The sequence below is a fragment of the Cotesia glomerata genome, linkage group LG4, assembly GCF_020080835.1.
Source record: "Cotesia glomerata isolate CgM1 linkage group LG4, MPM_Cglom_v2.3, whole genome shotgun sequence".
In the NCBI taxonomy this organism is placed as follows: Eukaryota; Metazoa; Arthropoda; class Insecta; order Hymenoptera; family Braconidae; genus Cotesia; species Cotesia glomerata.
Window position 1 is genome coordinate 12,780,866 of NC_058161.1, and position 26,161 is coordinate 12,807,026.

At 31.8% G+C, this 26,161-nt stretch overlaps 1 protein-coding gene and 1 long non-coding RNA gene across 5 annotated transcripts in view; both read right to left on the reverse strand.

Annotated features, from left to right (window-relative positions):
• LOC123263646 overlaps positions 1–26,161 on the reverse strand; it is a 342,430-nt gene that overhangs the window by 60,581 nt on the left and 255,688 nt on the right. The gene's annotated exons all lie outside the window — the stretch shown is intronic.
• Positions 10,369–26,111, reverse strand: LOC123263500 (erythroid differentiation-related factor 1). Of its 4 annotated transcripts, none has more exons than XM_044726316.1 (7): positions 26,086–26,111; positions 25,894–25,972; positions 20,812–22,888; positions 17,972–18,522; positions 16,262–16,577; positions 10,918–11,275; positions 10,369–10,637 (listed from the first exon to the last, which is right to left on the reverse strand). In XM_044726316.1, the coding sequence occupies exons 2-7, from the start codon at positions 25,921–25,923 to the stop codon at positions 10,496–10,498; spliced, it is 3,474 nt and encodes a 1,157-aa protein (XP_044582251.1). In that variant the 5' UTR covers positions 25,924–25,972; positions 26,086–26,111; the 3' UTR covers positions 10,369–10,495. The 4 variants fall into 4 exon arrangements, 3 of the variants coding, with proteins under 3 accessions (XP_044582251.1, XP_044582252.1, XP_044582250.1); XM_044726317.1 differs by having other exon boundaries at positions 26,075–26,093; XR_006509179.1 differs by lacking the exon at positions 26,086–26,111 and having other exon boundaries at positions 10,918–11,039; positions 11,074–11,275; positions 25,894–26,021.

The following is a 26,161-nucleotide window of genomic DNA, read 5'->3' on the forward strand; positions in this document are numbered from 1 at the left end:
AAAATCAAAAATAAAAATTAGGAAAACGGTTGACCCTAAAGGCCATCCCTGCAACTTCCCGCTAATTCCGATAATACCTGGCCGCTTTTTTGAGCTCTTCGAGCTCAAAAGTACAATCTGTGTGTTGTTTTAAGCTCTCCGAGCTCAAAAAGATACCTTTTCTATGCTTTTGAGCTCTTTCGGCTCAAAAGTCTGATAGAAGTTTCATAGAACACTATTTTTTTAATGTTCATACCGCAATAACTTTTGAAGAATGAACCGATTTTTACGCGGTTAGCGGCATTCTACGCAGTTTTTTAAGCCTCACAAAGAATTACTAAGTTTCAATTGGTCAAACTAGAAATTTCGGAGTAACTCTGAAAAAACACTTTTTTCGGTTTTCTTTCCTGCACGATATCTCTCGAACGAATCAACCGATTTTGACCGGATTGGCGGCGATCGACGTGGTTTTTTAAGATTGAGAGCTGATTAGTTTTTGGAATCGATCGGTAAAGTCTTTTAAAAGTTATCCCAAAAAAACCACTTCAGAAAAAATTTTTTTTCCTACTTTTTTTTAGATTTCTCCAAATTTCTCAAAATCTATCGGTCCAAATCGGTTCAAATTAACAGAAAATTTAAGTTTGGCAAAGCCCTTTCGAATGGCACCAACCGCGATGAAATCGGTTCAACCGTTCAAAAATTATAAGAGATTTACATACTTACACAGACATACACACATACATACAGACATAGTGACACCCTCGCGGAAATAGTCAGGAAAGCTTCCTAGGACCTCAAAACGTCGAGATCTGATGAAAACTCGATTTTCGAAAAACGGGGTAAAACCAATAACTTCCCGATTTTTGAAAATTTTCAATTTTCTTAGCGGGAAGTTAAAAAGGAGACGTAAAAGATTTTCGTTTGACTTATTGCATATTTTTTATAGCTTTTAAGGTAGTACCTCCACGAAAAGCACATTTCAAGAAACTTATGGAATTTTTTTATCGAAAGATAAATATAGATAGATAGATAGATAATAATTTTATTGGATTCTGGAGCCTAGGCTCCCTCAGAACCATCATCAAATATACATTTATAATTAGTGTATGATGTACAGAGTTTTAGATACATAAAAATAAAATCAAAATAAATATAGTAATTAACAGTAATAACATGTTAATCATGCTTATAAATAATACTTGTATTATACAAAGCTTAACAACCTTCAATAGCAGTAATAAACGTTCAATATAGCAGATCAACAATTTTGGAAATAATAATCATAGCACAGTCTACGGAATATTTCGAAACTTTCGGCTTTTGTAATTTCAGCTGGCAGCGCATTCCAGATACGTATACACGGTAAGAAAATCGAAGGAATTTTTACTATTTCACTATTGTAATTTTTATTAAATTAAATAGTAACGGTGGACTATACTTCTCATTCAGTAATTTTTACGATCTACTATTGTAAATTTTATCCTACAAACAAGGCTACTAAGAAACTTAAAAAGTCGAATAATATAGAGCAAATTATACAATATGTGTTTGTAAAATTTACAATTCAACTATTGTAAAAATTGACACAAGATTTTTTTAAAAGAAATTTTAGGGAGGGAGAGAGATAAGAGGTTGGACTAATTGGAACCTATACAGTCACCGAAAAAAGAAATAAGAATCTTCGTCTTATCCGGGAATTGAACCTAGAATTCTTTATTTGGCAGCCAGAGACTCTCCCTCTAGGCTATCCGAGGTAAACTAAGGCCCATATCCTTTAACATTTACATAAACTCGGAGTCTAGCGCTGTGCACGGCCATCACTCACACTAATTGAAAAACATTCCAATTCAACTATTGTAAAATTTGTTATAGATCTATTGGAAAGATACAGAGGCAGCACTGGAAATTTTAATCTCTTACTTTTTACAATAGTAAGTTTTAAAATTTTATGAATAAATAGTAAATTTTCTTCTAAAATATTTGAAAATGAATAGTAATAAAAGTATAGTCCAGCTTTACAATAGTTGTATCGTAAATTTTCCCAGAAATTTTTTTCCGTGTACCACGAACAAGAAACGAGTTATCATACATACAACAATTAGATCTAGGTAGCCGCAGATAATCTTCCCTTACATCGCCTCTACGCAACGCAACCGGCAAAAATTCTAAGTGGCACTTAAATAGCTGACGATAATTTAAATATATTTCTTTGTAAAATAGGCATGCTATAAAGTAGTTTCTTCTGTCACTCAGCTTTAACCAACCCAGCCTCTTAAAGTACGGAGTAATGTGTTCAGCCCTCGCAATTTTATAGATATAGCGAACACAGTAATTCATTTTGCGTTGTAATCGCATTTGCGAGAGTCATTAGTAATATTGCAGTAAGCCGCACAACAATTATCAAACACTGGGAATATTAACGTGGTGATAAGCTTTATACTTTATACAAATATATTAACAATTCACCACCAAAATTTCAGATCAATTCACCGCACCGTTTTTGAGTAATTAATTTTTGAAATTGCATCTTTTACACGTAGAGATATAGAGAGATGATAAAGTTAGTATGAAATCTATTTGCATCACTCGAGTGGTACGGAAGATTTCACAGCATTATTTATATTTGTAAAAATGCTTGCCGTAAGATGGACGGTGTGGCTTAATGTATATAGAATAAGCGAAAGGAAATTTAGTATCCCTAGTAGAAATGAAATCAAGTTTTTAGCCAGTAACTGGCCAGTTTTACTAGACTTAAACCAGTAACTGGCCAGTGTAATATCAAGTTTCTGTCTAGTAACTGGCCAGTTTTACTAGAGATCTAACAAAACATTATGGCGGCTTTAGTGAAACTGTCAGTTTCGAATTCTGAGGTTATTAGGCGTTATTAAAATTGTCAAATAAATTCAAAATAATGTTTAATAAACGATATGATATAAAAAAGTTTCATTTATGTGTACATTATAAAATAGATAACATCATTAGACTGATAGACTAATAATAAATCTAACAATAGAATAAGAAAATAATTATTTTGAATTGGAGATTTGTTTTTAATACCCACAGTCGCAATTTATATATTGTGGCACTTTTTTTCACTGCATCCATTTTGAAATATAAACTGGAAATTATTTACACGTTAATAAACACTAAGTTTGATTGATTTATACTGTTTTTTAATAATAATAATTACAATAATGATGCGTACAGGTTAACAAAAAAAATAAACAAACACACACACACACACACACACACACACACTAGTAAAGATACACTGTCGGTGTAACTAATGTTTATGACTTAGTTGTAGGTGGCGCGATTTCAAGTTTTTACTCGATATCACTGGCCAGTTACTGGTTTATATCCAGTGAAAACTCGATTATTTCTACTAGGGATAGACCGTATAGCTCAAATGGTAGAGTAGCCGATATGTCTTCGGAAGGTTCTGGGTTCGAATCCCAGTCCGAGCTATCTAATAACTTTTTCTCGCATATTCTATAAACTCACATTAAGATGATCCTCTCCACATTCCTTTCTCAATCCTTTCCTACTAATATCCTGTTACGTGAATGTGGAACGCTTCACGTAATAATTACCGTAACTCCTATTCTTTCCCGCTTCACAGCATTATTTATATTTGTAAAAATGTGAGCTATCCGGTCTATACTAAATTTCCTTTCGCTTATTCTATATACATTAAGCCACACCGTCCATCTTACGGCAAGCATTTTTACAAATATAAATAATGCTGTGAAGCGGGAAAGAATAGGAGTTACGGTAATTATTACGTGAAGCGTTCCACATTACTAACTTTACCATCTCTCTATACCTCTACGTGTAAAAAATGCAGTTTCGAAAATTAATTACTTAAAAACGGTGCGGTGAATTGATCTGAAATTTTGGTGGTCAATTATTCACGTATATTTATTTTTCGATAAAAAAAAATTCCATAAGTTTCTTGAAGTATGCTTTTTGTGGAGGTACTACCTTAAATGGTATTAAAAATTAAATTTCAAAAAGTATTTCTTTTGAAATTTATAATAAAAAAACAATTCTATAAGGAAAATATCAGTAAAAAAAATCCTTATGATACACAATAACGTTAAAATTACTTTAGAAGCATTTTAAAAAATAAAAATATGTTTTTATTTTTTAAAAAACAAAAAAAAAATTTTATTGAAAAAGTTCTTTTAAAATATTCAGAGCGGTTTATAGTTGATTTTCAAACGTGTTTTTCTTATGTATGTGGTAAAATTTCGAAAAAAAACGCTTCGCTCTTCGATAGATAATTAAATTATCTATCGAAGAGCGAAGCGCTTTTTTTGGAAAATTTCCATTTATTTATGCATAAAATGCGTTTTAAGATTCCATTTGTTGTACAAGTATGACAGAGATACTTTCGTTTGTCCAATAGAGGGCGAGAGAGAGAAAAAATGTAAACCCTTCTTAACCCGTCAGCACTCACGTTATGAGCATTTTGCTCACGCTCGATTTAAAACAATGAAAACTTTTTCTTTTTAAATGGAAAGGGTAGATGAAATTTTTTCTACCTTCGAGTAATTTTACCTATTTTCAAATTATGAACTTTTGAAATGCTTTAATATTATATATATTTTATAAAAAAAATATTTTTCCCATGCGCCTCGGAAATTGTGAGCATTCTTCTCATCACGAGATTATAGGTGTAACAAAAAAAAATTTACTTTCGGTAACGTTCGGGCTAGTTCGTGTATCTTCGTAACTGTATAGCTGCCCGGCCGCATGCAGATTAAACGTGAGCAAATCTCTCATCACGAGAGTAAATATTACCGAAAAGTTCACGTGAGTGCTGACGGGTTAAATAACAAAAATTAAACTAAATTTTTTAGGTGCCCCATTTTACCCCACTTCCTTAATTAATTATTATTTAATAAATTAATATTAAAATTGATAATAAAGTCTATTTTATTTTCTATATTATTAGTTATTATTGTAGTTACCAGCGCTGAACCGTACTTACAACGCCATCTAGCGTTTCCAGTGGATATAACATCCAAGCTCCTTCTACTACCTGATCTCCGGATCATTTGCACAGGTTTTGTGTCCAAAAGTCGTCAAAGTTCGGACAAACTTGACGCACGGGCACGGTTTTCGGTCTTCGTCGTACCAGGACTGCATTAAAACTAGTTGGTATTCTTTTTTTTAAATATCAAATTACTATTCACAATTTCTTTCATTAAATATGAGTACAAAACTTACAATATTAGGGTAAGTGTAGGTATTACTGCAGTTTTTTTCGTAAGTCTCACTTCGAAAGCATTTTTATAAAATTTTCTCAAGATAATAATAACTTTTTTTTTTTTTTAAACAAAAGTTTGACTTATTATTAACCCAAAATAAAATCAACAATGAGAGAAACAAATATTTTCGTTAAATAATAAGCATTTAAAAAGAAGTCTAAATGCATGTATTACTGCAGGTCTTAAAGTAGCTTGCTCCTATTACTGCGTGTCCATTACTGCAACTGATCCAGTTACTGCGTACCTATTACTGCAGAACGGCTATATTTTAGGATTTACTTAAAAATCAACAAAAACTTATCAAAAAGAAAATTTATTAGTTTAATGTAATAACAAGAATTCTTCATAATCTAAATAATAAGTAACACAGCCTTAACGTATTATTAATTGACCAGAATTCGTAAATTTTAATTGATGTAATCTTACAATCTACTGATTATTGCTTTCCTGGACTTGCCTCGACTTCTTATTTTTTTGTTTATTAACTTTTGATTTTTTATTAATTTTCTCCATAGTTTATTTTTCACTTCGAGAAAACTTGATTTACGCACTTATTTAGGAGGTTACAATAGCCGTGTTTATGTCCGCAGTAATAGGTACAGACATATACAAATAGAGACGCTTCTATTACTGCAGTCGACTGAGAAAATTGCAGTAATACACGGACATGCGGTTTCTCGGTACCAATTACTGCATGCTTAATTAAATAAATTTTACTGATGAAAATGTAATTTTTATTAATTATTTGATTCTAAAAAAGGGGTATCTAACTTCTAAAGGTAAAAAATATATTAATTAGGTGATTTATATAAAGAAAAAGACTTTTTACGACCACCTCTTTTTACACTGAAACTCTTAAAAAAGATAAAATTATTCACTTCTGTAACTACTTAATTTTTATTAATTAATAACAAATTGAATAATTGTCTTACTTATAAAACCACTATGCAGTTATTTTCCGAAAGGTTTAAATTAACAGAAATAATTTTTTTTTAATCAAAAAAGTCATAACCCATTTATTGATAATTAAAAGAAGAAAATCTGCAGTAATACCTACACCTGCAGTAATACCCACACTTACCCTATTTATTTTTTCTTCTATAATTCAAAATTTAGCCTTTTTTTATTGCAAATTTAATAAATATTCCTCAAATTTTTATTAAAAATTTAGAAATTGATAAAAAATAAAGAGATTTTGCTACCTAAAATTTTAAATTTCCGCGCGGAAACTTGGCGCTGCATGTCACTGACTTGCAACACTTGAATGAACTTATAATATAGTATGTTTATTAATATAGCAAATTACTTACCTCTTACTTCTTTTAGTATCCTGTTTTCCTAATAAATGTGTCGATTTTTGTGTCCAAAAGTCGACATAAAGATGACAAATTTACGCCACGAAAATGTTGATATTATTAACACTACTATTACTACTATTAAATTTAATTATAGTTGTAATTAATTATTAAATTTAATAATAGTAATGATAATTGAAAATTTTTTAATTTTGTAGCAAAAAATTGTAATTTTTATTTTAACAATTTTAAATTTTAGTAAAATAAAAATATTTATTAAATTACATAATTAATTTTTCCTGCCACAGATGATTAAGAAAGATAAAATGTAAAAAATAAAGCAATAATATTATAGGGGAAAAAAAAATTAATTTTATGTACTTTACTTTAAAGCTATTAAAAAAAATTTTTTTAATTTTTTAAATAATTTAAATATTTTAAAATAAGTATGCAATAATATTTTGCAATCGATTTATTTAATACCACAAAATAGCATACATTAATACTTGATTTAAAATACAAACTAATTCACACTCTTTACACATTAAATCTTGTAAACTCAAAGTCTTTTCCATGAAACATAACACATCAATTATATATTTCAATTCAAAATACTTTTATGGTTAATTAGGCGCTGCTCAAGCGTACTAGGTACTCACTTGAGCCGAGAAAATTTGTAGCTCTCTCTCTGCAGCATACTGCTATTTTCTTAGAACAGAGATTATTATGGCTCGAGATTAAGGAAGTACGAGCGCTAGGCGGGGTGGGGATAGGTATCCACTCTAGCGCGGTAAGGGGAAAGCAGTACCCATATGATCCGAACAAAAACAGTTTCACTGTAAAAAAGTCGCGCCAAGTCCACGTTCACAAGACTATTAGGAAAAAAATTTGGAAAACGATTGACCCTAACGGCCATCCCGGCAACTTCCCGCTAATTCCATACTTAAGCGCTTAAAATTGCACTTATTACTTTTTGCGCTTTTCGAGCTCATAAATATAATTTTCGTGTCATTTTGAGCTATCCAAGCTCATTCAAAAAATTATTATCGTTAAGACGTGAGTAAAGAAAAAAAAAAACAGGGTGAAAACAATAACTTCCTAATTTTTGAAAATCTTCGATTTTGTTAGTGGGAAGTTAAAAATGTCGCAGTGATTTTAAAAAAACACTTGTTTTCAAATCTTTTATTGACGATATCTTTTGAACTAATTAACCGATTTCTACGTTTTTGGCGGCAATCGACGCGGTTTTTAAGCTCTATAAATTATGCTATGTCATCAAAAGTGATCCGAGAAGAAATGACGAAGTTATGTGAAAAAAACACTTTTTTCGGTTTTTTTCGGTTTTCTTTCGTTCACGCTATCTCTCGAACGAATCAACCGATTTTGATCGGGTTGACGCCGATCGGCGTGGTTTTTCAAGCTTAAGGGCGGATTAGTTTTTGAAGTTGATCGATAGAGCCGTTTAAAAGATATTCCAAAAAAACTACTTTCAAAATGATTTTTTCTTATTTTTTAAGATTTTTCAAGATTTCTTAAAATCTATCGGTCCGAATCGGTTCAAATTCTCAGGAAATCTAAGTTCAGCGTAGCCCTTTCGAATGGCACCAACCGCGATGAAATCGGTTCAACCGTTCAAAAGTTATAAGCGAGTCACATAGTCACACACACACACACACACACACACACACACACACACACACACACACACACACACACACACACACACACACACACACACACACACACACACATACATACATACATACAGACATAGTGACAACATCGCGGGGGTAGTCAGGGAAGCTTCCTGTGACCTTCAAACGTCGAGATCTGATGAAAACTCGATTTTTGCCAAACGGGGTAAAAACAATAACTTCCCGATTTTTGAAAATCTGAGATTTTTAGCGGGAAGTTAAAAATTAGAAAAACGGTTGACCCTGCAACTTCCCGCTAATTCCATACTTAGGCGCTTAAAATTGCACCAATGACGTTTTTGAGCTCTTCGAGCTCAAAAATACAATTTATGGGTTATTTTGAGCTCTTCGAGCTCAAATAGATTGCTTTCCTATGCTTTTGAGCTCTTCGAGCTCAAAAGTCTGATAGGGATTTGATGACACTATTTTTTGAATTTTTAAACCGCAATAACTTTTGAATGAATAAATAATAGTTTAAAAAAACTAAAAACACGCTTTTTATAGAAAACCAAACTAAAAAATAGAAAATAAATTTAAATTAAGAATAGTGTTAAAAATTTCAATAAATATAAATTAATAATAGTGTAAATAAAAAAAATGTATTTTATTTTAAAAAAAGCGTGAGGTGCATGGTGTCAATAGTTATAAATATTTTATTGACAGATATGAGTAGAGTGATTATCATTTTGATAATCCCATAATAAAATTGAGATGAAATGTATGTGAAACCAAACTATTCGTGATGTGATTGGTCGAATATATCATATGCATGAAAATATATGCAAAGTCTATAGTCAAGGCGCGCGCTTGCGCGCGCAAATTTGAATTCTAGTCCTAATATAAAATTGAGATGAAATGTATGTGGCATCAAACTATTCGTAACGTGATTGGTCGAATATATCATAAGCATGAAAATATATGCAAATGCTATAGTCAGGCGCGCGCTTGCACGCGCAAATTCAAATTCTAGTATCTTAAAAAGCACCCCACGCTTTTTTTAAAATAAAATACATTTTTTTTATTTACACTATTATTAATTTATATTTATTGAAATTTTTAACACTATTCTTAATTTAAATTTATTTTCTATTTTTTAGTTTGGTTTTCTATAAAAAGCGTGTTTTTAGTTTTTTTAAACTATTATTTATTTTTTACTTTTTAGTTTGGTTTATTTATAAAAGCGTGATTTTTTAGTTTTTTTAAACTATTATTTGTTGATTATCAAAAATATTCAGGCGCGCAAATTACCCACGGAGAGTTACATACTGACATACTGACATACTGACATACAAGTGAAGCTAATAAAAAAATAATTATTTATAAATATTATAAATACGGGGAATCAGAGTTCGATTTCGGAGAGCGAGCCTGAGAAACGGCTACCAGAACCAAGGAAGGCCGCAGGCGCGCAGATACCCACGGAGAGTTACTGACATACTGACAAACTGACATACAAGTGAAGCTAATATAAAGCGTGTAATAAACCGATTTTTACGCGGTTAGAAGCATTCGAAGCAGTTTTTTAAGCCTCACAAAGAATCTTAAATTTTGAATTGATCGCGCTAGGAATTTTGGAGTTATTCCGAAAAAACACTTTTTTCAGTTTTCTTTCGTTCACGATATCTCTCGAACGAATCAACCGATTTTGACCGTACTGGTGGCGATCGACGTGGTTTTTTGAGGTTAAGAGCTGATTAGTTTTTGGAATTGAACCATCAAGCCGTTTAAAAGTTATTCCAAAAAAACCTTATTTGAAAAAATTTTTTTTTCAGTTTTTTGAAGATTTCTCAAAATCTATTGATCTGAATCGGTCCAAATAGTTTTCAAAATCTAAGTTTGGTCATGTTCTTTCAAATGGCACCAACCGCGATAAAATCGGTTCAACCGTTCAAAAGTTATAAGAGGTTTACATACTTACACAGACACACACACATACATACAGACATAGTGACACCCTCGCGGGGATAGTCAGGGAAGCTTCCTGTGACCTTCAAACGTCGAGATTTGATGAAAACTCGATTTTTGAAAAACGGGGTGAAAATAATAACTTCCCGATTTTTGAAAATTTTCTTAGCGGGAAGTTAAAAATTTTATGATAAATCTCGAATGAAAAAATTAAAAAAATTTATAAAAAACAAAACCCATTTATTATTTAATAAATACTTAAATACAGTATATACATTTATATCTGTGATTTATATAAGTCACTCTCTAGCTGCAGTAATAATTGTGAAAAAGTTAAAAAAACTTTTTAGTCGTTGAGCTGCCGAATTTTCGGAGTTATTTCAGTGAAAACCTTCACAAGATGCTCCAACAAATCGACTCCTGATTTATTAACTGGGCGCAGAGTTTTTCCGTAACAGAATTTGTAGGTGCTGGACAAATTGTCATACCTAAAAAAATTGAATGATTAATATTTTTTTCATTTCAATCCTATGATTTAATTATTGTATGCAAAAAAAATTCTTGGATCTAATTATTTACAATTATTTAATAAAAAATGAATAATAATAATAATAATGCACTCTTAAGAAATTATTTATTATTAGTATTGAAAAATTTTTGAAACAAAAAATAATTAATAATATAGTGAAGTAAAATTTTCAATAATAATAATTATTTTAATAATAATTTTTTTAGAGCAAAAAATAAAATATATAAAAAAAAACTTACTCTTTTTTATTAGCGTTTTTGTCTATACACAATTTAGCCAAAGACTTCAACAAATATTGCAACCTTTGTTCCATCAAAACAATCAAATTTTCCTCTTTTTCATTCTGTTGATTTTCTTCACTCTCTTCTTGACTCTCTTTTTTCAAATTCTGAAGCTTTCCCTCCTGATTCTCTTTGTCTTCTTCAGAATATTTATTTTTATTTTCTCCATTCATAACTTCTAAGTTTTCTTTATTTCCATCGAACTTGATTTTATCGTCCTTGTGCTTCTCGATCATGATTTCCAACATTGGGATGGCTTCCAAAATTAAATCCAAGCCTGACTGATAAGCTTTCAATTTTTTTGTAAATGTTGAGGCTAGAAAGAAAATAAAATAAATTTTTACACCGATAATATAAACAATACAAAAATTGAGAAAATATGTTACTAAAAAGTTTGGAAAATTCAAAAGTGCACGCCTCATAGCGCTCATTCATTTTTTAAGAAAAAAATAAATTGTGTAATTGATTAAAAAAAAAATTATAATTAAGTAATTTCCTACACAGTATTTTTCATTTTTTTTTTTTTTTTTAATATCAGCGCCCTTTTTTCTTGTCATATGCGCACGCAGTCTAAAAAAATCTAGCTTGATCAAGTGGCGCCATAGTTTTCACGTGACAAATAAGAAAAGTTCGTTTGTCTTTGTACGGTTGTATCGAAGTGAATTTTAATAAAAATTCAATTTAAAAAAAAATACGTAAACTAGGCTACTGATATTAAATACGGACCCAGGTCATCGAATTCTTAAACTAATAAAAATTAAAGTTTGGAAAATCCAAAAGTGCACGACTCATAATGCTCATTTAATTATGAAATATAAAAAAAAAAAAAAAAAAAAAACTTAAGTCGTTCAAAATTAATTGCCGAAAAAACAGCTGTAGTAGGAAGGTACTGCACAAGCGCCCCTGGTGGAATAAATGTACATAATATCTATAGATATATCACCATCCATATGTTAATTTTCTATGGATATAAATAGATGTACAGTCTTGTAGTTTTCGTTTTTTATTAATTGTAATTAAACGACACTGAATTAATTCATCATTCGCATTCAGTGACCTACAATCGTCGATTAGAATTTAAAAAAAAAAAATTTTACTCAAATAATGGATTTTTTCACAAGTTACAGTGTTTTCGGGTTTCACACATGACGGACAGGAAAATTTTTTGACCTATTTTGGTGTTTTTTTCCAATTCTATTGCAATAAATCAATTTTTAAAAAGTATGAAAATAATCTCCATTAAATTATCTCGACGATAGTATGCAAAATATCTTGATTCCGTGAACTAACAAGGCTATAATAATAAAAACAGCCGCCAAAATGAGGCGAAAAAAATTTTTCGATCGTAAAGCACTCTCTGATGCTTCGCATCATGAGTCGTGCAAAACGGTCCGGTCTTGAAATATCAATTAGAAAGTAAAAGATGGTTTAATTTAAGTGTTTTTTCGGTGTACATCTACTTATATTATTGTATAAGTGTAATATGGTTGTGATAGAGGCATTTAAAGATCACAAAATTGCTTGACCTTGACGAGTCGAGTATAAAGCACCTCACGCGCTTCGCGCTATGAGGCGTGCAATTAATTCAAAAAAATTTTATTAAATTGACTGGAAAATATTTAATTTTTTTTCAAATAACTAGATTAATAAGAACCTATTTGATAAGCTTTTAGATGGAGCTTACAGGAATTTAATAGTAATTTCTTAAAGACCCACTAAAACTCACTATTTTGTTAAGTTTAAATACTTTTAAATTGCTGTCATTTTTAAACTTATTGATCTAGCAAAATAAATAGCTATGTAAATAAAAGGATATTTAATGACTTTTCAGATAAAATTTACAGCTATTTAGTAAGTTATTTTATTCTTAAGCTATAGCGAGGAGAGACACTAAAAGTTTTCATTTTTAATTAATTTTTAAAAATTAATAATTGCTGTAATAAGTAAACTAACCGAGCGATTTAGCTGATCTTCGAAGTTAACCTTGGAAATCCTTCAAAAAATAAGTACGCTAAGTTTTTTAGAGATCCGATAAGAATTGTGTGAGTTATAGTAGAGCCCGGTTATATCGTATCAATAAACTTTTGAGTTAATTGTATTTTCTGAACCTTGACGAGCTGAGTCAGAAAATAGCAAAATTTCTCAAAAGTTAAGGACAATTGTAATAGCTTTCTATGAAATCTACTAAAAATTTCATTGAATGGACCGGAAAATCTTTTTTTAAATATATTGATAGATTATTAGGAGCGTATTTTATGAGCTTTCAGATGGAGCTTACATGAATTTATCAAGTTATCGAATTTAATAGTAATTGCTTAAAGACCCACTAAAACTCACTATTTTATTAAATTTAAATACTTTTAAATTGCTGTCATTTTTAAATTTATTGATCTAGCAAAATAAATAGCTATGTAAATAAAAGGTTATTTAATGAGCTTTCAGATAAAATTTACAGCTATTTAGTAAGTTATCTTAGTCTTAAGCTATAGCAAGGAGAGACACTAAAAGTTTTCATTTTTAATTAATTTTTAAAAATTAATAATTGCTGTAATTAGTAAACTATCCGATCGATCTAGCTGATCTTCGAAGTTAAACTTGGAAATTTTTCAAAAAATAAGTACGCTACGTTTTATGGAGATCCGATAAGAATTGTATGAGTTATAGTAGAGCCCGGTTATATCGTATCAATAAACTTTTGAGTTAAGGAGGTCCTTTCGCCATCGATGTTAAATGAAAAATATTAGATTACGCATAAAATTAATTTTTATCTAATAGTTAAAGTCCTTATTTATCTACTAGTGAAGTTTAATTTAGTCTTTACCGTGCAAATTTTTGAAAAAAAAATTTTTAAAAATGTTAGTATAGTGTTTTTTCTGACTCTTACGAGAAAGTCAGACCTTAACAACTTTCTCGAATTATAGTATTAACTACCGATTAGATGAGGTAAAAAAAAAAAAAAACTCAAAATAAGGTTTTCGAAATATTCAGGTTTAATTTCTTGCAATAAAATATATAGGTTGCCGTGGAATTTATGGAAAAATTAAAATTATAAAATTACAAAAAATTCTCAAGCAGCCTACATTAAAATGAAGTCAAAACATTTGGCAACGTTGCGTAGCGCGCGAGCTTCAGACCATTCAATAAATTCAAACTAATTTATTTATTTACACTGACTGCAAAAACTTAAACGTAGTTAAGGTTATATTATGCAAATGAAAATGTAAACAACCGAAATACAGCGTTGCCAAATCACGGACAGGTTACTAGGGGGAGCATTATACAAATATAAATAATGCTGTGAAGCGGGAAAGAATAGGAGTTACGGTAATTATTACGTGAAGCGTTCCACATTCACGTAACAGGATATTACTACACGCATAAAAATGATTTTGTTGAAATAACAAAATACGGGATAACTGAAAAATATGTTCTGGTAACAAATGAGTGTAGTTATAGTAACAAATCCATTAGTCGCATTAACAAAATGTTTCAAGTTGTACTAACAAACCAACCTGATAAATCACCAAATCAATTTGTTGTCCTAACGAAATCATTTTATTGCAATAACAAAACTAATTTGTTGCTAAAATATTTTCCAAATCAGATATCACTGATTATAGCATTCACAGATTCGGTAAAATCTGGCGCCAAGTTCCGTTCAAATCCGTTGTAAACGGAGCGCCAGACTACCGACTGTGTTTACTGTAAGCAGAACGGTTTTTTGAGGCTGCGAAATTTTATTTAATTCTACGGTACTTTTTTTACCCAATTTGTTTATCATAACAGTAATTCATAATTTATTTCACCGTATTAATTAATTATATCCACTAATAACAATTTATTTACTTGAAATTATTAAATTTTATTAGCACATACTATAGCTCGCTCACAAATTTCGATCCTGACTTTTTTTTGATGGAGAAAGGTCAGCGCCACAGACTAGATAAAATAAAAATGTGTAGTAATCCTCCTATAGATAAGCCTACAGTTAAAAAAAGTAATTCACAGCTTACATTTACGGCCGCCAGGGTGCACTGGAATTACATCTACATAAACTGTAGCTTCAAGGGGATAGTTTGCAGTAAAAAATGCAGTCAACACGAGATTTAAGTTGGTACCAATTGTAAATTTTCATTATAATTACAAAAAATATTAAAATCCGAACAAAAACAGTTTCACTGTAAAAAAGTCGCGCCAAGTCCACGTTCATAAGACTATTAGGAAAAAAAAATTTTTTTTTTCTTTACAAAAAGATACAAAATAAAAAAATTAAAAAATCCAAGTAACCGATTTGATTGTTTATGATTTTCGGAAATTAAAAAAATTTTATTGTAAATTTAAAAATTAAAAAAAAAATTTTAGAACTTACTTGGTGTGCATCATTGTGTATTTCAATTTTTTTAAAGTCCTAGTAAATAGATTTTACGAATTTCATTAAAAGTAAAATATTTTGCAACCACGCATACTAAATACGTTCTAAAATTTTTTTTTTAATTTTTAAATTTACAATAAAATTTTTTTTAATTTCCGAAATTCATAAACAATCATATCGGTTACTTGGATTTTTTAATTTTTTTGTTTTGTATCTTTTTGTAAAGAAAAAAAAAATTTTTTTTTCCTAATAGTCTTATGAACGTGGACTTGGCGCGACTTTTTTTACAGTGAAATTGTTTTTGTTCGGATATTTTTAAATTATGGATTCTTATAAAATTTAATGTAACATTTAATGTAAATTTATTTGTTATTTTAATAGAATAATTTTGCTGTTTCAACAAAAAAATTTGTTATACCAACTAAATTATTTTGTCGAATCTACTTAAAGATTTTGCTATAGTAACCAAATTGTTTTGTTGTTATAACATATCAATAACTTGCTATAACCTAAATTTTGTTATTTTAACATATAATTTGTTATCACTATGTTAACAAATGCATTTGATACTAGAACATGTCTTAGGTTATTTTAAAAAAATTTTTTTCTGCGTGTAGCAGCTGATTTGAAAGAGTAAAATTAATTTTTGTATTTAACTACTTTTTTATTTTTATTTTCAAAATTTCAACGATTAATACCTCATATACTATTTATTTTTTAATTTTAGGAATTATTATGGGTTTTTTATTTTAATTTATCGTATATTGACTACTACAGTTGTTTTGACTCAACTGGAGCAAAAGGACTTCCTTAATTGTATTTTCTGTACCTTGACGAGTTAAGCCAAGAAATACCGAAATTTTTGAAAAGTCTCGTCATAAGGATGAATGCAATAGTTAGATTACTATAAAATCTTTTAAAAATACTCACTAGATGCCTGATGTTCCGCAAGCGCCACGCGCTCCATCTGAACGGTGAGGAACTCAACTGGTTGCTCGAGCGCCATGAACAATATCGCCGCTTTTTCATAGTGCAGGCGGCTTAATTGTAGTGAAGTTTTGCGTTTGTTGACTTCCTCTTGGTCCAATTCGCGGTAAACGCGGTGGTAGAGTGACCCGAGACGGTGCTGGATGTTCGCGGCCCGGAACTGGTAAATCGGCTGCCGAGGGCCTGGTGTCACAGTGTCGCAGTACTTGAGAGCTTTTTGTAAAAGTTCTACTACTTCTCTGGTCACTTCTTCTTCAGTCTGAAGGAATAAGTCGGAAAAAAAAGTTTGAATTTTAATCAAAGGTTATGGGCCCAGTCATTAGAATTTTATTTTTTAAATATAACTTCAATACTACTTTCAATTTTTTAATAATTTTATATCAAACGTCGATAAATAAATAATTATCTACTGTACACTACAAGAATAAATTAAAAAAATAATTTTAATAAGTTAATTACAAATAAATTACAAGAAATTAATTTTATTTACAATTCTATTTTAAAGCTCGTTTAAATTTTCCCGCGGATAGTATTCTTTTCATACGAATTGAACGCCCTCTTTCGTTCCGATAAGTGAATTATAAAAAAGAACCAATTAAAGACTGTATTACCGGCGGTCGGCCAGCGAAACAATTGAGTATACCCTGATAGCCAAGTCGGTCGCAACTTTCCGTCGATTTACTGCCGCAACCCTGATAGCCAAGTTGGCCGCAACTTTCTGTCAATCTACTGCCGCAACTTGTCACCAACTTGGCGGCAACTCTTGGAAAGTAACTCAGTTGGTGTCAACTTGTTCACCAAGTTGTCGGCAAAGTTGCTCTGAAACTTTTTCACACCAAGTTGACGATAAGATTCTCAAGAAATTTGGCGACATATTGCGGCAATCGATTGATCTCTTATTTCTCAGAAACTTGTAGCCACCTTGGCGCCACAAGTTACAAATTCGGAAGTTGACCGCAAGTTGTCGCTAAGTTGGTGGCAACTATCTGACACCAACTTGGTTGGTCTGAAACTGTGGCTATCAGGGATCTTGTCACCAAGTTGGCGGCAAGTCTTGGAAATGAACTCGGTTGTTCACCAAGTTGTCACCAATTTGTCGGCAAAAATTGCTTTCGAAACTCTTTCGCACCAAGTTGACGACAAGTTTCTCAAGAAATCTGACAACATATTGCGGCAGTAGATTGGCCTTGTTTTTCTCAGAAACTTGTAGCCACCTTGACGCCAACAGTTACAAATTCGGAAGTTGACCGCAAGTTGTCGCTAAGTTGGTGGCAACTATCTGACACCAACTTGGTTGGTCTGAAACTGTGGCTATCAGGGTAGTATCAGCTGTCTTGAAGCTGTATTTACAAATAAATTTCTCTATATGGCTTCTCAAAGGACAGAAAATTTCTCCCACTGCCAGCCGAAAAAAATTAATTATAATTAAACAAAACAATATTAAGCTGCAATTTTAAATCCGCAACTTCCCAAAAGGCAGATGAGGAGATTAAAAAATAAATTGAGTTGAAAAATTTATTTTTTCAAAAGTTATCGTGTTTACCCCCCCATAAATCCTTCAAAAATCCCCACAAGCCCTTAAAATCACTTTTTTATGTAAAAATAGCAATTAATCGATCTAAAAAAATATGTATCAAGAAAAACTATAGCTACCTTATGATTGCTATTATTGAAATCTTGAGTCAAAGTTGCCATGGCATAAAGGGTGCTAGACAGCTCCCAGGTGACGTCCTCCCAGATAAAAGGATTGGTTTTCTTGCTCCCAAGAACCTGTAGGGCGGTTTGATAACTCATGATTGCTTTGTTGTAGAAGTACTTCTCCTGGCTCTGACTCTTGTCAGGAATATGGGCCCAGGTCCTCATCAATCTGCCTGAATTCGAGTGAAGAAGAGCCAGATTGACGTCATCTTTGCTGGTTTCAAAAGCCTTCACCCCGGCCTCTAGGTGCTGGCAGGACTTATTCAGCAAGGAAGTTACCTCAGCAACAGGGGTAGAATCTTCCTGGTCTACTTGCTGGTATTTTGAGGTAGCTTGGTTCATGTAGAGGACACCTAGCTCATTGTGGATGTTTCCTAGACGACGGATTAGGATGTTCTTGTCGGGTTCAAGTGGTCCTAGGGCTAAGGCTTGCTCGTAGCAATTTAAAGAGACTACTAAGATCGCTTCCAGGGTTGTTAAGGTTTCTGGAAGCAGCTCTTCTACATCTGGAATTAATTTTTGGTAAATTTCAAGAAACTGGAGACAATTTTGAGCTCTAACTACAAATGGTTAATCAGATATAGCAGATATATGAGATCTGATTAGATATTTTGGAATTATTAGGGTTGAAAAAATATATTGGATCTGATCATAAATCTAATCTAGACAATCTGATCAAATATATCAGATATATTAGATCTTATCGAATATGTTAGTTACGGTGATCACTCATAATTTCTCAGCCTCTAATATCTTGGTAAATATATCTCGGCAATCATATCTCAGACAATAATATCTCGTGTGTTTTGGCCTATTTTTGAGCATAAAGACACCCAAAAACCATGTTAAAAGGGCGCAACACGATTACGGGCGTTTGTGTTGGCCTATTTTCGAGCATGAAATCGGCACAAAAATTCAAAATTGCACTGAGACATTTATATTTGAGATGTTATTGTTGAGATATTATTGTCTCGAGATGATATTTCTGAGATAAAGAGGGGTAGCCGTTAGTTACATTAGATCTAATTAGAAATATCAGATGTAATACAAATGATCAGATACATCAAATCTGATAATATCATCAGGATAAATCAGATCTGATCATATAATCAGTATCTATCAGATCTGGCCAAATGATCAGGGTATATCAGATCTGCACGGAAAAAAAAAAAACTCCAAAAATAACATTATAAATAGTGTTTCGGTAACCGAAAAGTTTTACTGAATAAAAAATAACATCTTCATTTAATCTTAACTAAAATTGTCTTAAAAAATCAAAATTTTTAATTATTAGATATATTCACCCGAGAATGGTATGAGTGCTCATACCGACAATAGTGTGGTGAAAATAGTTAAAAAATGAAAATTGAATTAGTCTACCATCATGTAGATCGAGAAAGTTGGCTTACTATAATAAATGCTCTTTAATAAGTAAAATCACCGATCTTAGGAATAATATTTAAGAATTATAAATAGTCATAAGTGTCCCGTCGTATTCAAAACTAGAAAAATTACAGCTCGAAATAAAATTTTTCTAAATTCAAACTTTAAATGTTAATTTTCAGACTTTTCAATGTAAATATTACATTTTACAATGTAATTCTTATAAAATCTGTAATAATTACAATCTGAAACTGTAATTTTTCCAGTTTTCATCACGGAAAGCGACGTTACATTATATAATGTAATTTTTTTTTTCCGTGTGACCATATGATCATATGTCAGATCTGATCATATGATCATATATGCTAAATCTTAACATATAATCAGGTTGTATGAGTTCTGATCATATGATCATACATTTCAAATCTGACCATATGATTAGCATATATCAGATTAGATCTGATCATATGATTATATATGCTAAATCTTAACATATAATCAGGATGTATCAGTTCTGATCATATGATCATATCTTTCAGATTTAACCATATAATTAGAATGTATCAGATTAGATCTGATCATATAGGGTAGAAGTACCGTTTGTGGCCAGCGTACCTTTTTTGACCACTTTATTTTCAAATTATTGTATTAATATTTCTACAACCGCAAGACTTTATGAATTCAATTCGTATAAATGTACTAATTTATAAATTCTACAAAAATTCTACCTGAATAGTTAAATTTTTTACAAATTAACTCAAATATCAAGTGGCCAAAATTGGTCTTAAGATGGCCAAAATCGGTACTTCTACCCTATGTCAGATCTGATCATATCTTTCAGATCTGACTATATGATTAGGATGTATCAGATTAGATCTGATCATATATGTCAGATCGAATCATATGATCATGCATGCTTATTCTTACCATATGATCAGGATGTATCAATTCTGATCATATATTTTATATCTGACCATGTAATCAGGACATATCAGATCTGATCATATATACCAGATATACCAAATCTGATCTGCTATATCTATATACCAGATACAGCAGATCTGATTATATACATCCGATCTGGTCAGATACATATTATCGAATCATATAGATCAGATCTGATCACATAAACCCGAATTAAGGGAGCACCTTAAATCTGATCAGATATATTAGATCTGATCAGATATATCAGTTGTAAGATCTGAACAAACATTTTAAAACTAATAAGATACATCAGATGTATTTAATCTGATCAAGTAAATCAGGTATATTAAATATATTTGATCTGATTAGATACATCAGATCTGAAAAAATGTATTCTAATTAGATATATCAAATATATTCTACCGAATATACCAGATCTGATCAGATATCTTAAAACTAACCCAAATCCCATAATCAAAAATACTCACTCATATCCATATCAAACAGCTCGCTGACAATTCTAACCTCAACATCATCTGCCTCTTCATACGCCCTCTTGTGTTCCTCAATATTCTGCCAATCATGAACAATCATCAAACAGCAATCTCCAGCCCTCCCCAACAAATAACTAATCAACTTATCATTCTTCATCCCACAAAAAATCTCCAAAATCCGATGACACCTCAGCACCGCCAAGCTATACCTCAGCGACCTCCCGAACCTCTGGTTCGTATACTCATACTCTCCCAAAACCGCAAAAATCAGCGTCGCTTTCTCATACAACAGAATTTTCAAATGATTCTTCCAATCTTGAATATCGCTCTTCTTCTGCCAGGTCGGTAAGTTCTCCATCTTCTTGCAAACCGCTTTACTATTCCTCTCATCCTTCTCCTTATGCTTCTTTCTCTCCTTCTTTTTTTTCTTCTTCTCCTCCTTCAAACTCTCATACGGCATCGGAATAGCTTCAAAAGACTTGGCCATCTTGAGAACCTCCTCCTCCTTTTCTTCCTTCTCCTCCGGAAAGTATTTCAAGCATTCTAACCCCTCCATAACATGTCTCAATCCGTCCAAACAGCGTTCCGCGACAGTTCCACTGATCGGAGGCGGCCTGAACTTGCACCCTACTTCCTCCTCCCTAATATGCGTTAGCGTCAACGATTGGATAGATATCTCTCCCTCTCCTACATCATCCTCCTCTCCTTCGGCTTCGGAACTGGTATTCTGCTCCTCTTTTTCCTGCTCCATCAAAACAGGCGCCGCTGGATCAGTATCTGCTGGAACGTACAGATCCGAAAGCATATAATGCGCGGATGTAACGATCTGGGGATACTTCTCGATATCCAGAAGGTCAATGCAATTCTTCAAGAGCATCCTGATCGTTCCTTGATACCCTGAATCACTAGAGTACTTCATGTTCCTGGCAACGCGGTAGAGCAACATGGCAACAGGAACAGTGAAAGGATTCTGGCCCTTGTCTTCAGGAATATCACTGCAAAGGGAACTCAGGTCATAAAGCTTGACTACGTCGTCATCTTTTCCCTTAAAGAGCCAGTAAGTGTGTCCAGCTTTCGTCGCGTTATTCTTCAGGAAGCTCAGAATATTCTGAGCCACGTCCCTGATCACCTTGGGACTGAACTTAGCGTCATCCAAATTGGGAAGATCTTCAGTTTTTATCAGCTCGTACTTCTGGACAATTCCGTCCAGGTGGTAGCACATCACCACTTCAGGGACGTTGCACATCAGATTGTCCAGCCAGTAGTCGATGCCAGTCAGGACGTTGATAGGCTTGTTCATGTCTCTGAGCCTAAGGGAGATACAGGGATGAGTTTGGCCCCCGAAAATCGGCATATTGGTTCCAATTAGCATCTGGATGTTCTCAAAGGTCCAGACTATGTTTCTGGAGAAGTGGCTTCTTGGACCGGGACCAGGTTCTTCGCTTGGTTCAGGAAGGGGTGGAGTAGGTTCTGTTTCTAACTTCTGAAGGGGCAGGGGCGGAGTCGGAAGCGGCTTTGGCTCTGCAGAAGGGACTAGCGAGTGGTAGAGGAACTTGGAGGTCAGGTTCCGCTGCTGGATCGCGTTCCTGCTATTCGGTCGGTGGGACAGACGCTTCTCTTTGTCTTCAGGGGGGAACACGTGCTGGTAGATGAATTCTTTCAACCACTTCCAGTCGCTTTCAGCCTGACGTAAGAGGTACTTCTGGATGTCAAAGTCGTCCAGGAGTAAAGTGTTCTCAATTCGGTGGACCATCATTGAAACTACCCCGTGGCTGTAAGGCATTTTTAGGAGTTTCTTTATGTTCTCCGCGTCGGAGACCACGTCGACATCGCCGACGCAGTCAGGGAACATTTGGGCCATTCGGAAACTGGAGAACCCGGTGTTTGGGGGCTGGATACTCTGGAGGCCGTAGCTCTCCGCGGAACTGCTTAGCCAGTTTGACGGGGGGTGGTTTAGATTGGTGTTGCATTGGAGCTGCGCGAAGGTTGCTGGGGCTACTGTGGAGTATTTTACCACTGCGGTTGATTTTACCGGGGTTGGTGAAGATGAAGTTACTATTACAGGTTTTAACTGAAAAGAGGTAGTTTTATGGGTTGTTTAAAAATGAACTGTTTTTATTGCGTTCACAGTTTTGGAAATGCCGCAAAGATTCGATATTTATACGATATAAATACTGTATGTTTACCGTACTTTAGTTATTTTAGCTAGTTGTTTTGGCGAATTATTACAGAAAAATTACGAAATAAATTCAGAATATTTACGGCAATACAATAAATAGACAGATAATAGATTTTATTCGATCCTGAAGTTCTAAGCTCCTTCAGGACCATCAACAATTCATAAAGACAATAGTTCATAAGTGTACATTTGTTACAGTGTCCGCAATACAATTTTAAAGATCGACACTAATTAATAACTAATTAATACTAACTAATAACTAATATGTTAAACTGCATGATTAATGGTAATTATACTGATTGCAAGAAAAAGTTAAAACAAGCTTTTTTGAAATTTTCAAAGTTGTCAATTACTGTAATATCAGCCGGTAATGAATTCTAAATTTTTATACCATAAATCAGGAAAGAATTTTCATAGATAGCCAAATTACTTCTTGGTAGACTCAAGTAGTCATTCCTGACATCGCCTCTCCTTAATGCAATCCGCAGAAATTCTAATTTTGATCTGAATAATTGATTATAGTTTAGTTTGACTTCTTTGTAAAATAAACTAGCTATGAAGTAATCCCTTCTCGCATAAATTTTAACCAGCCTAATTTTTTATAATACGGAGTAGTGTTCTCAATAGGAAAATTACGGGATATTAACAGTATTAAAACCGTAAATGTACCGGATATTTACTGTATACTTATTTACTTATCGCTGAACTTTAAAAATCCTACAATCCCTACGCTTTACTTTCAATGATTCTTTGATTAAAATGAAAAATGTAAGAATTAATGAAATAAAAATGAAAATTTTATAATTTGTACACTTTTTACGATATGACTTTAAATGCAGCAATCAACCAAAAATACTAAATTTTTCCTATTTTTTAATTATATCAGTATAAACGCGGCAAAATTGCAGTATTTTGTTAATGGCTCTACCAGTTAAGCTATCAGAGACATTGTCCGTAACTACCATTCAGTCACCTAATAAGACCTACCGAGTAATAAACACTACCGTCCATCTTACGGTAAAGATATAGTGTATAAAGTACACTAATTACTGCCATATCAAAGCAAATTTTAAGGGAGTTGGGAAAGAACGAATAGGGGAAAGGGGGGACCTACTCAGTGGGAATTTTTCCGTAATTGAAAAAATAATCAGACAGCCCAGACTGGGAATCGAACCCAGATCTTTCGGTTACGCGCCAAGGGCTCTACCAGTTAAGCTATCCGAGACAAGTACTGACTACTTTATTCAGTCACGTATATAAGACCCACCGAGCAAACAACGCCACCGTCCATCTTACGGTAAAGAGCCATATCAAAGCAAATTTTAAGGGAGTTGGGAAAGAACGGATAGGGGAAAGGGGGGACCTACTCAGTGGGAATTTTTTTCCGTAATTGAAAAAATAATCAGACAGCCCAGACTGGGAATCGAACCCAGATCTTTCGGTTACGCGCCAAGGGCTCTACCAGTTAAGCTATCCGTCTTATTTGTTATTTTTAAGACTTAAAGAGTCTTTTTAGTTGTGTAAAATATGCGTCATTGTGTATTTCAATTTTTTCAAAGTCTAGCAAATAAATTTTACGAATTTCATTAAAACTAAAATATTTTGCAACCGCGCACACTAAATACGTTACAAAATTTTTTTTTAATTTTTAAATTTACAACAAAATTTTTTTTAATTTCCGAAAATCATAAACAATTATATCGGTTACTTGGTTTTTTTAATTTATTAATTTTATATCTTTTTGTAAAGAAAAAAACAAATTTTTTTTTCTTAATAGTCTTATGAACGTGGGCTTGGCGCGATTTTTTTACAGTGAAACTGTTTTTGTTCAGATTATATATTAATTGAATAAATGTCTGATGATGCCTGTAAGGACAACAGGCGAAATATCGCATAGAAATATTAAATAAGAGTGTGTTAGACTGGATTGCCAATATACCCACAACCATAAATAAATTATTAACCAGTCATCAGGGTAATAAAAACCCATAAAAAACTAAAGTAATATTATAGTTAATACATAGATTTTTTACGGTAATTTAATCGTATTATTCTAGTAATTTTGCAGCAAAAGTACAGTAGAAATGCTGCGTAACTATATTAAAAAAACTGGCCAATATAACTTTAGAAATACTGTATTATTTTACAATTATAACGGTAAATTTATGGTAAGTGCATTAATACCGAAAATTTACGGTATTTTAAAAACCGCGAAATTTTTAGTTCTAATTTAATAAATAAAAAATTAATAAATGTCGGCTTATTTTAGTATCATAAAAAAAATTGACATGTAGAATTTTCAAAAAATTATAATTTCAATTTTTTTAAAATAATTTTAAAATTAACAGTCAGTTTACTATTTGCAATTTTTTTTAACTAATTTTGTTCCAAAAAAATTGTTTTAAAAAATATGTTATTTTTAATTTTTAAAAATTTTTAAAAATTTTTTTATTTTTTTTCTTCATTGCAATTTTTAAAAAACATTTTTTAATTCTAATTAAATGATAAAAAAAAAAAAAAAAATTAAAATCATCGGCTAATTTTTGTTTACCGTATTTTACTTTTTACAAAAATTATTAAAATTATCAAACATCTGTTGGATAAATTTTTACCAAATTTATTTTTTAAAATAAAATAATAAAAAAATTGTCAAGTGACTGCCAACTTAATTATACTTTATTTCCAAATCTTGTTTTCTAATTAAAAAATAACCTAACTATTGAATGAAAATTAAGTTAGACGACAATTATAAAATTTAAATAATTTTTTTTATTAACAAAACTATTAGAAAAAAAAAATTTATTTGTAAAAAACTAAGTGCAATTTTGAAAAAATATTTTTTTAATAAAAAAATATTAAAAACTTGTCAACTATAATAAATAAATAAAAATAAATACCTCCAAATTTCCATCAGATGAGTCCGACATCTTAAAAAAAAATCTTTTTTATAAACTTCCAAACAACGCTAGTGTATCACTGAAAAAATAATTATAAAATTAAATACACAATAATAAATACAATAAATATAATAAATGCACGTATTTATATTTTTAGTTTAATAATAAAAACTTTGTATACGTTTGTATCACCTGAGCAAGCTTCTAGAACGTACTGGAATTACTGAAACATTATTAACATTATATTTGTTCCAAGTTTCACCGCAAG

Coding starts and splice junctions, on each gene's coding strand:
- LOC123263500 (XM_044726316.1), bottom strand. CDS start 25,923: ATGTCGGACTCATCTGATGGAAATTTGGAG. Junction 18,523..20,811: donor GCTGTTTGATATGGATATGA/GTGAGTATTTTT, acceptor AATTAATTCCAG/ATGTAGAAGAGCTGCTTCCA. Junction 11,276..16,261: donor TGCGGAACATCAGGCATCTA/GTGAGTATTTTT, acceptor TTTTCTTTCTAG/CCTCAACATTTACAAAAAAA.